General features: G+C 39.4%; 1 protein-coding gene across 1 annotated transcript; it reads right to left on the reverse strand.

Annotated features, from left to right (window-relative positions):
- Nucleotides 1-14,479: 14,479 nt before the first annotated feature.
- LOC131057668 (protein RALF-like 34) lies at nucleotides 14,480-14,970 on the reverse strand. The gene has a single exon (XM_057991818.2). It carries the CDS (start codon nucleotides 14,941-14,943, stop codon nucleotides 14,557-14,559), a length of 387 nt encoding a protein of 128 aa, XP_057847801.1. The 5' UTR covers nucleotides 14,944-14,970; the 3' UTR covers nucleotides 14,480-14,556.
- Between the last annotated feature and the right edge of the window lie 268 nt (nucleotides 14,971-15,238).

The raw sequence follows: 15,238 nt of genomic DNA on the forward strand, positions 1-15,238 counted from the left end.
ATCAAGTTTCTTTTGATCGAACGGTTGGCGTTATTTTGCAGGACCAAGCTGCCCAATAGTTATGTTTCGCGAAGTTGCGAAAGAGAAAAATGAAACACTTGCAGGAATGTTGTGACCCGTTGGAGCGAAAAATACGAATTCTCGTATGAATTCAATTTTGAAGGGACGGTCGAAGCATGCGGAATCAATGTTATAGTTAAAGCCCTGAGTACAAATATTTGATTTCCTATCAACCGGGTGAAGATATATTTTAAAGGATTTTGCAAAGAGCAGACGCAAAGTTATTTTCCTCAGATACAGAGCAAGTCGGTTCAGTTGCAGAGCAAATTCCTTCAAGCAAAGAACAGGTTCTCTCATATTTTTGTGTAGCCATTCTTGTGTAGTGTTCTAAATAAGATAATTGATTCGCCACAGAATTGTTTAAGAGTGGCATTCCTTTCTTGCATTTTTAAAATGGCTCCCAAAAGAGAATTCTCTGGCAAGGTTAACTATTCAAAAAGGAGTGTCTGTGATGATTTTTTAGAACAGTTGACATTGTCAACTAATCAAGCATCGAAAGTGAAAGAACTAGTGCCTAGAGCTCCCCATTTAAAGATAGGAGAAGGATTGAATGACAAAGGTAACTGGTTGAGAGACCCACAAGTTGGATTGTCTGGCTTGGGGTTATTCAAAATTGGATTCGGAATGAGAAACTCTCTAGCCCCGCAAAACAGTGTCTGGGAGTTAGATGTTGGGAAACTGGTAGTCCCAGGGGTATTTATGGATGTAGATTTGTTAACCCAAATTGCGCTCAACTATGATTCAGTCACAAGGAGCATCCGGGATATAAATGGGAAAACCCTTGTTGAGATTAATGCTGAAGAATTCAGGAAAGCTTTTGGGCTTAATGAGTTCACCAATTTTTTAGAACCTATCAATTTCACATCGTTAGCCCAAATTTATGGTGCACAGAGGAATCATCTCAGGAGTGGGCCTCTCAAGGAGTTTTTTGTGAAGATTGGAGGGTTAGCAGTTTTAGGGACCCAACACACAAGAGCCCTTTTCATTAAGTATGTTCACCTTGAGAGCTAAGGGAATGTATTGGGCACTTTGTCAAGTTTTGGGAGAAGATGTTGAAGCAAATATGCCAAATCATTACTTGTTAATGATTGCTTAAATTTTGAATCCTTCTCTGGCAATTACATTTGATTATGCCTCTTTTATTGCTGATGCTATCCATGGAGGGTTGACAGGAATCAAGAATGGAAAGGTGGATAGGCCTTTCGAATGGTACTCACTTTTGATGCACCTTTTTCTCTTCAAAGGTGGTGATTACTTTGCCAATGGACTAGACCTGGTTAAGGAGAAGGAAGGAGAAAAAATGCCAGTACAATTATGGAGTATTGTGTTGTCATGGGATAGAGAGGATGCCAGTTTTTTGAAGTTTGATAAATATTTTGCATCCAAAATAAGGGCTCTCCTCTGCTCAGAGAACCCAAGAATCCCCAAAATTCTTCTGGAGTTCATAAGACCAAAAGAATTCGCAGAGAACATAAAAATTGTTCATAACTGGGGAGATATGTATTTGTATCCAATTTCCATAGTTTTCAAAGTGTTCGGCTTCAGAGGTACCCCATTTTTGCTACCTTACTAGGTCCCTCTTAAAATAGGAATTGCAGAGATCCTTAGGCAAATCGGTGGTTTGCAAGAGGCAGAGTTGACAGGCAGGGGTAAAGGGACTATTTTCCCTGCAGCCACCATAGCCCATCAATTTGTAATAACAAAGGGAGGCTGGAATTGCTTTGAGGATTTCCTCAAACCTTATCATTTGTCCACTGCCGTGTCAAGGTGTGTTGATCCAGAGGACTTCTTCAACGGTATGTTTAGGAAGAAGGTAGCATGCAGAGGTAGGCCTCATCAATTCCAGTTTCCTGAAGACCTCATTAGAAATGAGTTTGATCTGGATGAGCAAGAGCTAAGGAAAGAAAAGTGGGTGGCTTATAAGAAAGCCTTGGATTTTTTGCATCAGATTGATGCTAGCTATAACCCATTGTCTAGCTTTTTCCCACTGGAAGAGAAAATAAAGTTTTTGATTGTTTTCTTTGAAGATGTGATGCAGACATTGAAGGAGAAGAGGGAAGTTGTAATCAAGAACAACCCTGAAAAGGCAAGAATAATTTTGAGTAGGTCAGCTTCCAACAAAGCAATCCCTCCTAGTGATTACACACTGCATAAGAAATCTAGTTATAGTGTGTTGATGCCTGCAACAGGGGAGCCCTCTACCTCTAAAGGAAAGAGGAAGATACAAGATGTCATTGACATCCAAGAAAGCCCAAAGAAGAAAAGGGTGGGGAAAGAAGTACAATCAAATACACTTTTGTATTCCCCATCCCAATCCCCTATTCATATAGGAAATGAGCAAGCAGTAGCTGAGCAACTCCTACAGTTAGGTAGTCTAGGGGAAATTGCCTACACTTATGATGAAGTGGAGGAGGGAATGCCAGAAGAACCCATTGCTACTGAAATGGATATCACTGCCACAGAACTCAAAGGCCAGGAGTGGGATCCTGAGATAAAGCAAGCAAGTAATGCTTTCCTAGCAGATAACAATTTTGTCACATCGGAAGCATTTATGCAGTTTGTATGGAAACAACACATAGATAAATATAATGCTAGATGTGAAACAAGAAAGGCTGAGCAACCCAATAAAGATCTAGCCCTAGTGGAAGAGGAAATAAAGCAAGAGATGATGGAAGAATTTAAAACCATCACCCCTGAGCAGGGAAGAGATATGGTAGCACAAGTTGGGGTGCTTATCTTACCCGAATGGGATATTGCAGATGCCCTGGTATTAGATGTAGTAAGAAAAGAGACTAAACCTATTGAGGGAATTACTTTCAGTAAGGATAATGTTGCACTTGTTATGTGGTCTCTCAAGAGAAATGAGAGTAAGAAAAGCAAAGACACCCCAGGGTCAAGTTACCTTGGTGGGATGATGGTGAAGAGAGTGCAGAGTACAGGGGTAGTGGAGGCTGCTAGCACTGTGTTAGAAACTGCAAAATTCAGTGTTGCAGTAGCAGAGAAGGAAGCAAAAGAGAAGGAGGCCCTCCAAGTCAGGTTGGAAACAGTTTTGAAGGCCTATAATAATGCCAAGGAGGAGATAAGAGGTAAGGATAGCATCATTGCCAAATTGCAGAGCTAGTTGACTAGATAGTACCATCAAGGTGAGTCTTCAACACTGATGATTTCCTCTTCTCCTGCAAGACCTCCACCTACTAGCCCTATAATTGAATTTCCACCATCTCCAGCACCCTCCAGCTCTCAAATGATTGAAATTACTCCTCAAGAATTAGAGAACTTGAAACAGGCTCAGGCCTTATATGCAAAGAAGTATGAGGAGAGAGTAAGGGCTACAATTTCCAGTTTTGCAGATACAATAAATGCCTCATTGCTTCACAATAATGTAGGTAAAATTATGGATATATGGAATGAGCTCAGGAGAGACAAGGCCATTTTGACACCTATTTTTGACAAATGGAGGCCTAGAGAGCAAAATTTAGAGTTTATGTGTGTATCCTGCGATGAAGCAAGGGCTAATCCTATCATCAAATCCACTTCTGATGTCACTAAAGTCTTAATGCAATTAGCAGCAAAGGTGGATAATGTTGATAGGAAGGTTAATTTGTGCAAAAAGGAGTATACCGATCAAGTTTTTGAGCTGCTCCCAGGAGTTTTTGCTAGCCCAGATCAATTAAAGGATAGAAAGATGTGGCTTAAAGAGATAGAAGCTAAATTGTCAGCAAGAGTCAAAGGAATTATTGATCTAGACGATGCTTCTTTCTTTGTTCTGACAATACAAGAGATAGAAAAAATTAAGTCACATTATAGTTTTCTCAATTCAGAAGTCAACAAAATGAGAAATTCCTGGAAAAGGTTGACTAAGACCAAGGATAAAGTGATTAATTTCTCATGGCCGATAGAAGAAGTGTATGGCGAGTGGACAACTAAATATGCCACTCATGGTACGGAGCAGTTGGAGAGTGCCCCTGAAAAGATGGAAGAGGTTGCAACCGAATAGCCTATTGAAGAAACTGCAGAGGCCGAAAGGAGCTTGTAACTGTTTTTACAAAAAGCTTGTAACCTCTTTATTTTTGAAAGAAATGATTGTAACAAACTCTCCTCGAGAAGTCCGAAGCTTTGTACATCCATGTTGTTATAAATGGATACAAGGACTAGAGGAAAATGATCGCAAAAAATTGTAAGAAAACGTTGCGAAAATTTATCTGAGCTTTTCTAAGTCTAATGGAGAATCAAAATTTCTTGTAATATTTCTTGAACTAAATATCAATATACAGACCATCGGTTTTGAGTAAAGCTTTGTGTTGTCTTCAAGCTTGTTCACAAATTTGTTTACTGTTTTCATTTTGAATAATCAAGGGTTGTTCTGTTTGAATGGAATTGCAAAGCAATTTTAGTATAAGTGTTCGTTAGCTTTTCTCTTTAGGAGGGAAATTAAAGATGCGGGATCACTTATACCAGTAGACTCTTTGGAAGGAATTTTGAATTTTGAGGACCATAGCTTAGTTTAGAATGCTTGAATTCTTGTAGGTGTTAGGCATATACAAGGATTAATAGAAACCAAGCCGACGGGAAACATAAAGATGTTTTGTTTGAGGAATTTTATTTGAGTTTAGATGACTTTGTGACCTTGGATAGGGCACTGGTATTAATTGAAGTTGTTTATTGCATGCTTTGTTGATCGAAATGCTGAATTTAAGTACAATTTCCATCCTTTGTTTTCAGTTGATTTCAAGGTGAATAAATCCACTGGTTTTCAGGACTGGTTTGCTGTGGATTTATATTTGATAGTGTGAATTTAATTCACAAAGGTATACCCGCCTGGGCTTTAAGTTAGTCCAAAGAGTAGAAGGTCAATCCAAACCTTGTCATATGTTGTCTTGAGAATTTCTTTATCATTGATATCTTTTCTGCACCAAGTTCAAAATCATATTATTTTAAGGATGTTTAAAGAGAATCAAATTTTGAAGACAACACCTTCCATAATGAATCTGCTCCTATCTATGGCTACGACAAATCCTAAGTCTAGTGATGGGTGTGGAACTAAGAGCATCACACGTTCCAAGGAGTACAATTTCTTCCAGTTTTCTTTAGTCTATCCAGGCACAATCCATAATAAAGCAGCACTTCCATCACAAATCCGCAATAAAGTATCAGTTTCATGGATTCAGTCAGTTTTAGATGAGACACAACAACAACGAGCTTCAACAAATCAAATCTTTCAGCAGACTCAAACAACATTATGGTTTAGTGCTATCTATCCTTTTGTGAAAGTAAACATTGTGACCACAATCAAATAGACTTATACAAGTGACAAGAGACACTAAACTTGAGGACTACAATGGATGTTGGTGTCAAGTCTTGGTTTTCATTTTATTTTATCTTTTTGGTGAGATGTCTTTTAGCTTTTTGGGGATGTCTCTGACTAGAGATTCTATCTCTAGGATGTCTTTGACTAGAAAGGCAAGGATGGGGTATCGTCACCTATTTTTCTTTGTTGTTTGTGGATTGTCTCTTAGTAATGTTATGACTTGTCCAAGGATATGAGGACACTGTGAGTCTAGTATGAACTAGGGCATTCCTTGTTTGTGACTGTCTGATCTCCATGCAAACAGGTATAATGACTTTCTGGGTCAAACATATACCTCGATTGTCATAACCTATTTGCCATAATAAAGCTCAATGATGATAATAGCACAAGAATCTCTTTCACTTCCATATCTTCTATCTTTCATCCCCCTTTCTTGATTGACCTCCATCATCCTTCCTGAGTATGTGTAGCCCGCTATCACATGACTGAGTATAATGACATGCCAAAAATATTTGCATTTCATATAGTTTGCACCTGCATTACCACATATAAGCATTCCATACATATAGATATCACAATTGCATCACATCCTGCACACAACACATGTTAGCACATTTTACATTCTCATCATGTAAATAGTTATTTGCATTATCATATTCATTTGCATTTCATACATTCACATTTGTGTTTGCATGACATTTAAAAACATAAAAGAATAAAAATATTGTGTTCCATCATGTACATATTTGCATCCATATCATAAAATCATCATCATAAAACATATAGAAGCATCACATAGGTATACATGCATATAGATGCCGCAAGGATGAATCATCTCATATATATATCAAAAAATCATAAGTGTCATGATACAATGATTTCAAAATCATATGGCTACAATCACCCGAAGGTGTCTACATCATCATACAAAAATGGTACAAAAACTGATACTAGGGAGCCCTCTAAGGCTATGATGAACTCCCTCCCTCAGAGCCATCTGGCCTTGACAGAGTTTGAGCCCTAGAACAACTTGCCCCATGATCATCTTTCCTGCCCCCTCTATCTGGTCATGGTGGAGGACCCATGACCCCACCACTAGACGCTTGTCTCCTGTCTCTCCCCCTAGTGGTCGTCGTAGTCCGCGACAGTCTCCGGAAGCTCCTAGCCCACTGATCTGGTGGCACCACTCCATAGTACATGTCTCTCCAATAAGTTATCTCCTCCCTTGCGCAAAGAACATAGGTGTATCCAGATCTTGTATCCTCTACTACCTGCCCACCTGCCCTCAGTGTTGTCTCAACCTTTGTATAGCATTGAATAGCCTGATCCCTCTCCCGCTTAGTGTCCCTCAGCTGTCTCCTGAGCCTAGCCATATTCCTGTCCAAATCCTAGATCTCATTTGCCTATCCCTGGAAGATCTCCCTCAAGGATAGTATCTCATCCTCCTCATCCCCTCTCTCCTCACCTTGTCCCTGTGGCTGCTCCTGTCCCTATCCTTGTACCTGTCTGGGAACCTGTGTTGTTGGCACCTATAATGGTAATCCACCTCTTCCCCTCACTACATGCACCTGCCTCTCCTCTCCTCCATCTCTCCTCTAATCCACTCTCCTCTCTACTACTACCCCCCACCTTCACCATCGGCCTCTACCTCTGCCATCCCCACTATCATCTCCGCCATCCCCACCATCACCCTCTATCGGCTCCCCTGGATCCATCAGCCATGGAAACGGATGCTCTACCCAATATGCATTGTACTTTGCATCCTCCACATCTGCCCAAATATCCCAAAGCATGGGAACCATCTCCAGCATCTGTGTCATAGCCTGATCATAAGACAATAATAGCCCTAAATGCACCTAATATCTCACCGTCCAATCATACATCCCTGACCCTCGTGGCATCTGTTGTATCCCGTCAAACTGCCTACATACCCTGTCAATCAACTACCTCTCAATCACATATGGTGTTTGACCGATTAGATACCTACTCTTGAATACATACGGAAACTCCACTACATCATCCTCCCACTCCTCACAGTCCCGGTACGGCCTCCATACCACACTGTCTACCTCATTGATAACCCAACTCCAATACTCTAGCCTCCCAATCCATGGTTGAGAAGTAATCATATCATATAGATGCACATAATTGCGTCCATGTCCTCTGCCTCTAAAATGTATCGGACGTGTAATTGGTAGATGCTCATATGCCCATACCTGTAACAATGTCACTCTACATCCTAATCTTGCCAATCGATGATATACAAACTGATGCAACTCATAATACAAGTGTGCCAGCAGACACGACCCCCATGCAAACCTAGTGTGCTCAATCACCAATGTCTCTAGAGTCCTCCCCCATCCCACAGCCAACCCTCATGTCACCCTATCTGGACAGAGGAACCCACTAATAACTTCTGCCAGCACCGCCGATAGTTCCAATCTTGTCTATGTCATCGTGTCCCAAGCCACATGTTTGGCCCTCATTTCCAGTCCTGGATCCTGAAACACTCATCTCAGTGCATCCCTGTCTCCCTCTCGATCGTAAGGAACTAACTCCCCAATGATCGGTATCCTTGGTATCCTGTACAAATAAAAAGTGCATGTCTCTGAGTGCCATCTCTCAACTATTGCAGCCAGCAATCCCATGTTTGCCCGAAACTCAGGCACATACATAATGTATCGCAATCCCATAGCCTCAACTATTTCTCTATCCTCGAAAGTCAGCTTTGGTTGTAAACTCTAAGTTGAAGGGAATCTCTCCCGTGACTCCAACATCGGTAGGACCTCTTACAGTCAAGCAAACCAACTATGTCAATCCTAGTGGTACTCCCTGTTCATCACAAAGTGTTTCTTTTTATCCTAATGCTTATATCTATCATATGGCACTCTATGTTAATGGTACTCCCTGTTCATCACAAAGTGCTTCTTTTTTATCCTAGTGCTTATATCTATCATATGGCACTCTATCCTAGTAGTACTCCTTGTTCATCACAAAGTGTTGCTTTTATCCTATCTTTAAGGCACCTACTTGGGTATATCCTCTTGAGTAGCTTATCCAATTGACAATGTATGTCCTATCACAGAATTGTCAATCCAATTGACAATGCATGTTCTATCACACAATTGTCAATTTTTATGGTACTCCTTGTTCATCACAAAGTGTCTCGTTGGTGTAGGAGCACCTAAGGGTTGAAATGCCCTTAACCAGTTTTGGCTTGTGAAACCTTCCAGTGGTCGTGTAAATACATAAGGACTGGCTCTAGTTCGTTTGTTTGGTTGCTTAGTTGCAGTTTTTAATTTTTCCTTATCGGCAAGACCTACCCCGATCAGCAAGTCTTACCCCGATGAGGTCGCCAGAGTTGGAGTGGTTGTATTGGGTATCGGTCGAAGTGGTTTACACCTACTCTAATGACCTGATCAGTCGTTGGTGATCGAAGAAGTTGTTATCGGGTATCGGTGGCAGTATTTTCATGTTACCCCGATGTCCTGATAAATGAGAAAGTAGTGGTTTGGAGCGCGTTTGCTGGATAGAGTATCGGAGATCGGCAAGAGTAGTTTCACGCTACACCGATGACCTGATGGAACCTTCTTCCTGTGATTGGTTAACAAGTGAGTGAGTCTAGGATGATCAGACGATTGTCGCTATACCGTTGTGGCAAGATGCACAAAGTTTATCTCTCGCAACTTGGCGACCAAGGTGGGCCCCGACAAGAGAGAAGCTCAGGCAAGTTAACGAGTGAGCAAATCCAGGATGATCGGACGATTGTCGCTATACCACTATGGTGAGATGCACGAAGTTTATTGCCCACGACTTGGTGACCATGGTGGGACCCAATGACAAAGAATAACTTCATTTTGGGCGGTTAGTGAGGTCGTGCTAAGGTGGCAAGACAGGGACCAGAGCCAATCAGGGGGTGTCACGTGGCAGAGCGCAAAAAGAGAGATCGAGCAAGATCGGACGATTAGGATAGCTGTTTGGTTGTCTTCTTGATGACTCGATGAAATGCCCAGGAAGCAAAGGAAAGCATCGGCTATTGGACGAAGGGATTTCTTGCTATGCCGACACCCGATGGGAAAAGTGAGAGTGGTGGACATGGTTATCAGCCATCAGCGAAGGTGTGTTTTGGTTACCCCGATCACTTGATGGAAAAGTAGTCACCAACGAGCATCAGAAGCTAGGTTCTGAGGCTACGCCGATGACCCGTTATAAAATTGTTTTCTCCAGTTTGTAACCATTTGTGTTTCACGATGGATGGATGAGCTACAAAAGACTAATTGTAAGGTGTTGGATTGGTTGGATACAATAGGAAACACAAGAGAAATACATACGAGTTTGTTTTCTGGTTTTCTATCACTAAGTGTTGTACTATCTTGTTTTATTAATTTTCATTACAGTTATGTAATTAAAGCTTCCTTTTTGTTGTTCGTTTTTTTGTTTTGAATTCACAGTGTAAATATGGGTGTCTTGAACCTCCACCATGGGATCCACGTGGCCATTGGAGTTCTTCAGGAAGAGCCAAAAATGTACAGTAAGAGTAGAGTAGTAGTAGGAGGAAACCAGGAAATGACAATCGTCATTTCTGCATACTGAGCCTAGGCGAGCTTGGAAGAAGACCGACTAGGTTTCAATAACCGTAAAGGAGTAAGTGCAGGGGAGGACTGGTGTAGAAGTCTGATTGCAAAATCAGACAAGAAGATGACTTTACAGGCTGCGACTAAGCAAGGGTAGTCCTACACCTCTACAACTCATAGTGACAAAATCTAGGAGCATGGATAACAAGCTTCTTTATGAGCTTGCATCGAGTGTGGTGAGCAAACAAATGGTAGGGAAGCCCTTAGGAGTCTAGAGGGGTAGACTTGGAACCCGGAAAGGGATAGAAGCAAACCATCAAAGAAACCTAATTGATGTCAAACTAGGTAACCTCCCTATCACTTGCTCTATCCTATCCTAGGGCCTCTGCTTGAGTGTATCCTCTTGAGTAGTATCCTGATTGGCAACACATGTGTTACAAGCTAGGGTTGTCGTTGCACCAAAAGATCAACCTATCAATGTTGATACAACCACTAGACTTATAGAATCCATAGGAGGCTGTTAAACCATGTCGTGAATCCCCGCAAGGGACGCTAGCCCACTGCCAACAATCCCCCTCCTAGCGTTACTCGGCATGGCCTGCATGATTCGAACTTGTGACCAAGCTCTGATACAACTTGTTACAAGCTAGGGTTGTCGTTGCACCAAAAGATCGACCTGCCAATGCCCGATATAACCACTAGACTTATAGAATCCACAGGAGGTTGTTAAACCATGTTGTGAATCCCCACAAGGGATGCTGGCCCACTGCCAACAGTATGTTCTATCATGGTATTGTCAACCCCAACCCTATCTACTATCCTAGTCTTCCCCAGAGGACCTACTTGAGCGTATCCTCTCAGCAGCTTATCCAATCGACAGCATATGTTTATCACAGAACTATTGATTCAACCTTGAAGACATAAATTCTCATTCATGACACAAATGCACTTGCATACTTCACAAACGTGCCTACCCTGTATAGACGCGCTTGAATCACACAGATGTACCTCTGTTCGGCACAAATGTGCCTATCCTGCACAAACACGTCTGTGTTTCACAGACACGCTCATATTGGACACGGACATTATTAAAACCATAGACGCACTTAAACTTGACATAGACATGCCTAACCTACCCAGACGCGCCTGGCACAAACGCAAACGCACCTTAGCATTTTTACCCCGCTTGACATTTTTTTGCAACCTACGTAAAGCACATTTATTACACTACCTAATATGCATTTATGACAATAATTAATGCAACAAGGTACATGGAGGTTTTGTGGCACTCACTGGCTCTCCTGCATCTACTGGCCTCTGATATCGACGAACGCAATCGAATTTGTGCACCAATGCCATCACTGTTGACTATTGACTATTGACTACTTTCTACTCTCTCTGCACTCTGATTTCTTAGGTGTGTAGATGACAATGAGGATGTTTTCCCTCGTAGTCTATCTTATAGACTACCCTAGCCCTAGTCTCCCATGTCAGTCTTCTTTATCCCGTGACTCTGTCACTCTATCCTATCTTGTTAGTCCTTCCTAGCCCTTCTCTCTTATCGAGAGATTGTCTGTGATCTTTTCCAACATTTTTATCCAATCTCTCGAGGGGGCATATCATTCCCATCTTGGGGCAACTTTGTATCAATTTATCTTATCTTCTTTGAAACAATGTGACAAGTTGCATTGTCTCAAAGAGGGCAAAATGTAGACACCTAAAATTGTCATGTCTAATTAAATAAAAAAAATTATTTATTTAATTGATCTTAATTCTTCTATTAATTAAATAAATTTTTATTTGTTTAATTAATTCATTTACCCTCTTCTAGCCTTATTTCTCATTTAAATAAATACTTTTATTTATTTAAATAATCCTTTTTCTTAAATTAAATAAATACATTTATTTATTCAATTGATCCCACTTCTTCTATTAATTAAATAAATATTTATTTATTTAATTAATTCATTAACCTTTTCTACCTATGACACATGTCCTTCATCTCTTAATTCCTACACTACCTAGCCTCTCATTATTTTCTTATTTCCTCTACCTACCCTCTAATCCTAGCCGACCATTTATCTTTTACACCTCTCAATCTTATCCATCCATTTCTTACAGTGTATTCTATATAAGAGGATGCCTCTTTCATTATCAATCCTCCTGGATTAGCATTTGAACTTTCATATGTGATCAAGCCTACTTGCAACCACATTTCCATTCTTTGTTGATCTCTTGTGCACACATAAAATCTGAGAGCAAATATATCAAGCAAGATCAATGGAGATAGGAAGAATGGAGATCCAAACCCTATTGGACATGTGATGGTATAATCTTTGTGATTTCATTGATTTGCATTGTCTTAGGTAATCTTCATATGTTATGGTGGATCTTTGTTGTTGTTAGGCTAGGGTTTTGTTGTTGAATCTAATCAGTATTTCAATATTGTTGTTTTCATTTTTACCATAAACACAAACATGTGACTACATTTCCTTTATTGTACACAAGTTGTGCATTCACATCTCTTAGCCTAGTGTATCATATATATTAGCCACCCTTAGCTCTCATACGAGAATCTCTTGTACACCATCTTTTGTACATAATTTTAATGTATTACATTTTTTATTAGAATAAAATTTATTCAATGACAATGTTTTTTGAGTTCTTTGTGTTTTTACCTAGGCCATCTTGATCTTGGATGTTGGTCTTTTGAGTTTTTGTGCTTTTATGTAGGACTTCTTGGTCATGGGTAACTATTTCTATAGTAACATCTTACAATATTCCTAATTATCCACATGTCTAATCCAAACAAATATTGATCGTTGGACTACAATAAAGAGGATATTCAAGTATTTTTTAGACTCATCAAATTGGTCAATCTACAATTGGAGATGACCAAATTTAGGTAGGATAGTAGATATTTAAGGACTAGTATATTATGATTGGATAATATATATGGATTGTAGGATGTCTACTTGTGGTATGTCTTATTCACATTCAATGGTGCAATATTTGATGAGTTAAAGTTAGGTTATGGCTACACTTTCAATGACTGCAAAGTTAAAGTACATGAAAACTACGAGCATTAATGTAAGTCCAAGCTATTTATCTCTAGTGAGTATGTTCAAATATTAGGTCAAGTTATAATACAACGTTGACTCAATGAGATAGTATTATTAGACTAACAAAGAAACCTACCTTCCATACATGGACAAAAGATATTGATGTGTAGTTTCACTTTGTTCATGATTTAGTGGAGAATAAGAGAATTATGGTTGAGAAGGTGAATGATGTAGACACCCATGATTACAAGAAAATCAAATGTTACATGATGGTGATGAAAATTAGACTCTAACATTTAGTTCATTATGATGGAAATCCTTATGATTCTTGTAATTTTTACAATGATAGGTTGTTAAGACTAGGTGTTGTAATATCCTTGTAAGTCCTAATGCTAGTTGTAACTATTTAATACTTATAAAATATTATTAAAAATATGCATATATGGAAAAGGATTCCCCACTTGGAAGAAGCCTTTAGATCCATTTTTCACAAGTCTATGTCATGTGTTATTAGTCTTATGATAGTTGTCCATGGCCATAGCTTACAATTTGGACTAGTTAAGGCATCTTTGAGTCACTTTTTAGCAATTTATATGAGGTATGTAAGAGATATTATTGCACCCACATGGAAAATGTGGGAGTTACATTTAACTTATTATTCATAGGGGTCAATTGGCATCATTAGGAGTTACACTCTATTTCGGAAGGAGTTACTCAGGGAGAGGGAAACATGGACACATGTTGGACCATTTTGACTATGAATTGTCTCATTGATTTTAAAATTCATTGGCAGTTCCCAAGTTTGTTTGACTATATTGAGGAATTGTGATGGAGATTGAATACCTAATTTTATGTTCGTGAAATTCCTCCAATTATAGAGTGTTTCAATGTCCATTGAAGTAGTACAACTTATAGAGTGTATTGCAAGGTGTGATTTGGAGGCTAGACTTTCTCATTTCAAGGGTTTACTAATGGCATATCTTGTGTTTCTTATTCTTACTCTATCGAATTGTTTTAGATCTAGCTTACTTGCATTGCTTCTATCTTTAGATTGAATATGAATTACTTATATTTCTTTTCCTATTCCTCCTAGTTTAAATTTCAAATCTCTCACTTCCCAAGATGACTTTCCTCGAATATAATTATGTTTCCTTGTGTGCCAAAGGTCTCGAGTCATGCATATGGACTTTTATTTAAAGACATTATCTTAGTTCATTTAGGATTATTAATTTGTCATTGATTGTGAAAACACAAGTATTAGCAAAAGAACCTAGTCATAGTCACATATGTTCTAGAGTAATTTGCATCAACATCTACATTTTATGCTTAGCTTTTTTTAATATTGGTAAATCAGCCATGTGGCTTGACCATTACCAAAGGAAGACAATGTTTTCTCCTTTGTCTATAGCAGCTCCACTCTATACGTAACAACTTTCATGCAGAAATGAATGCAAATGCATAAGGGATACCTCTGATTCTTAAGAAATTCACAAAGCTTATTCTATCAAATATTTTAGATTGTTACAGTTTGACAAATGAAGATACATAGATTTCATTGAGTCGATCGATAGCAACGAGTGATAACAGAACATGCTCTGTAGTATGGATTCACAGCTTTTCCTTTCTCATGATGACAGCCAAGCGTATAGTACGATCTTCCAGAGCGAGGAGGACACATCACTCTGTTTGCTTCCAGAGCACGATAACTAATATACACAGGCCTTTGCCTCTTCCTGACAAATTCCTCCTGAACCATATTAACCCCACACTCTTCCTTCTCTGTATCGCAGTTTTGGCCTCCCTGGGATTCGATCTCAAGACCAAACGAAGGCCCGCCCTCGTACATCCATGGCTCTGCACTTACAAGCTTATTACACACAATAGGAAGAATGCACAAACTCGCCAGAATGGCTACATAAACTAATTTCGCTGTTCCCATGGAAGCTAATTCAATTTTTCAGGAAGTATATTTGTTCTCTGAAATAAATATGGAAGAATAAGTTAAGGTGTGAATGATGTGTAGAACAAATTCTTCAAAGCATGATTTGCATGAGGAGGAAAGCTTTTGGTGTGAGTATATTCTATCCAAGCAGTTGCTTTTGGTATTGTTGCTTGCAAGCTGAGCTGGCTTTATTGAGATTTGATTCAAATGTTATAGGAAAAATATTTGTCTAATATTTGACTAATTTCAAAATTATCTTATGCAAAGGATAAAGGTTCAAATTTCTTGGCAT

The sequence above is a fragment of the Cryptomeria japonica genome, chromosome 6 (genome assembly GCF_030272615.1).
Source record: "Cryptomeria japonica chromosome 6, Sugi_1.0, whole genome shotgun sequence".
In the NCBI taxonomy this organism is placed as follows: domain Eukaryota; kingdom Viridiplantae; phylum Streptophyta; class Pinopsida; order Cupressales; family Cupressaceae; genus Cryptomeria; species Cryptomeria japonica.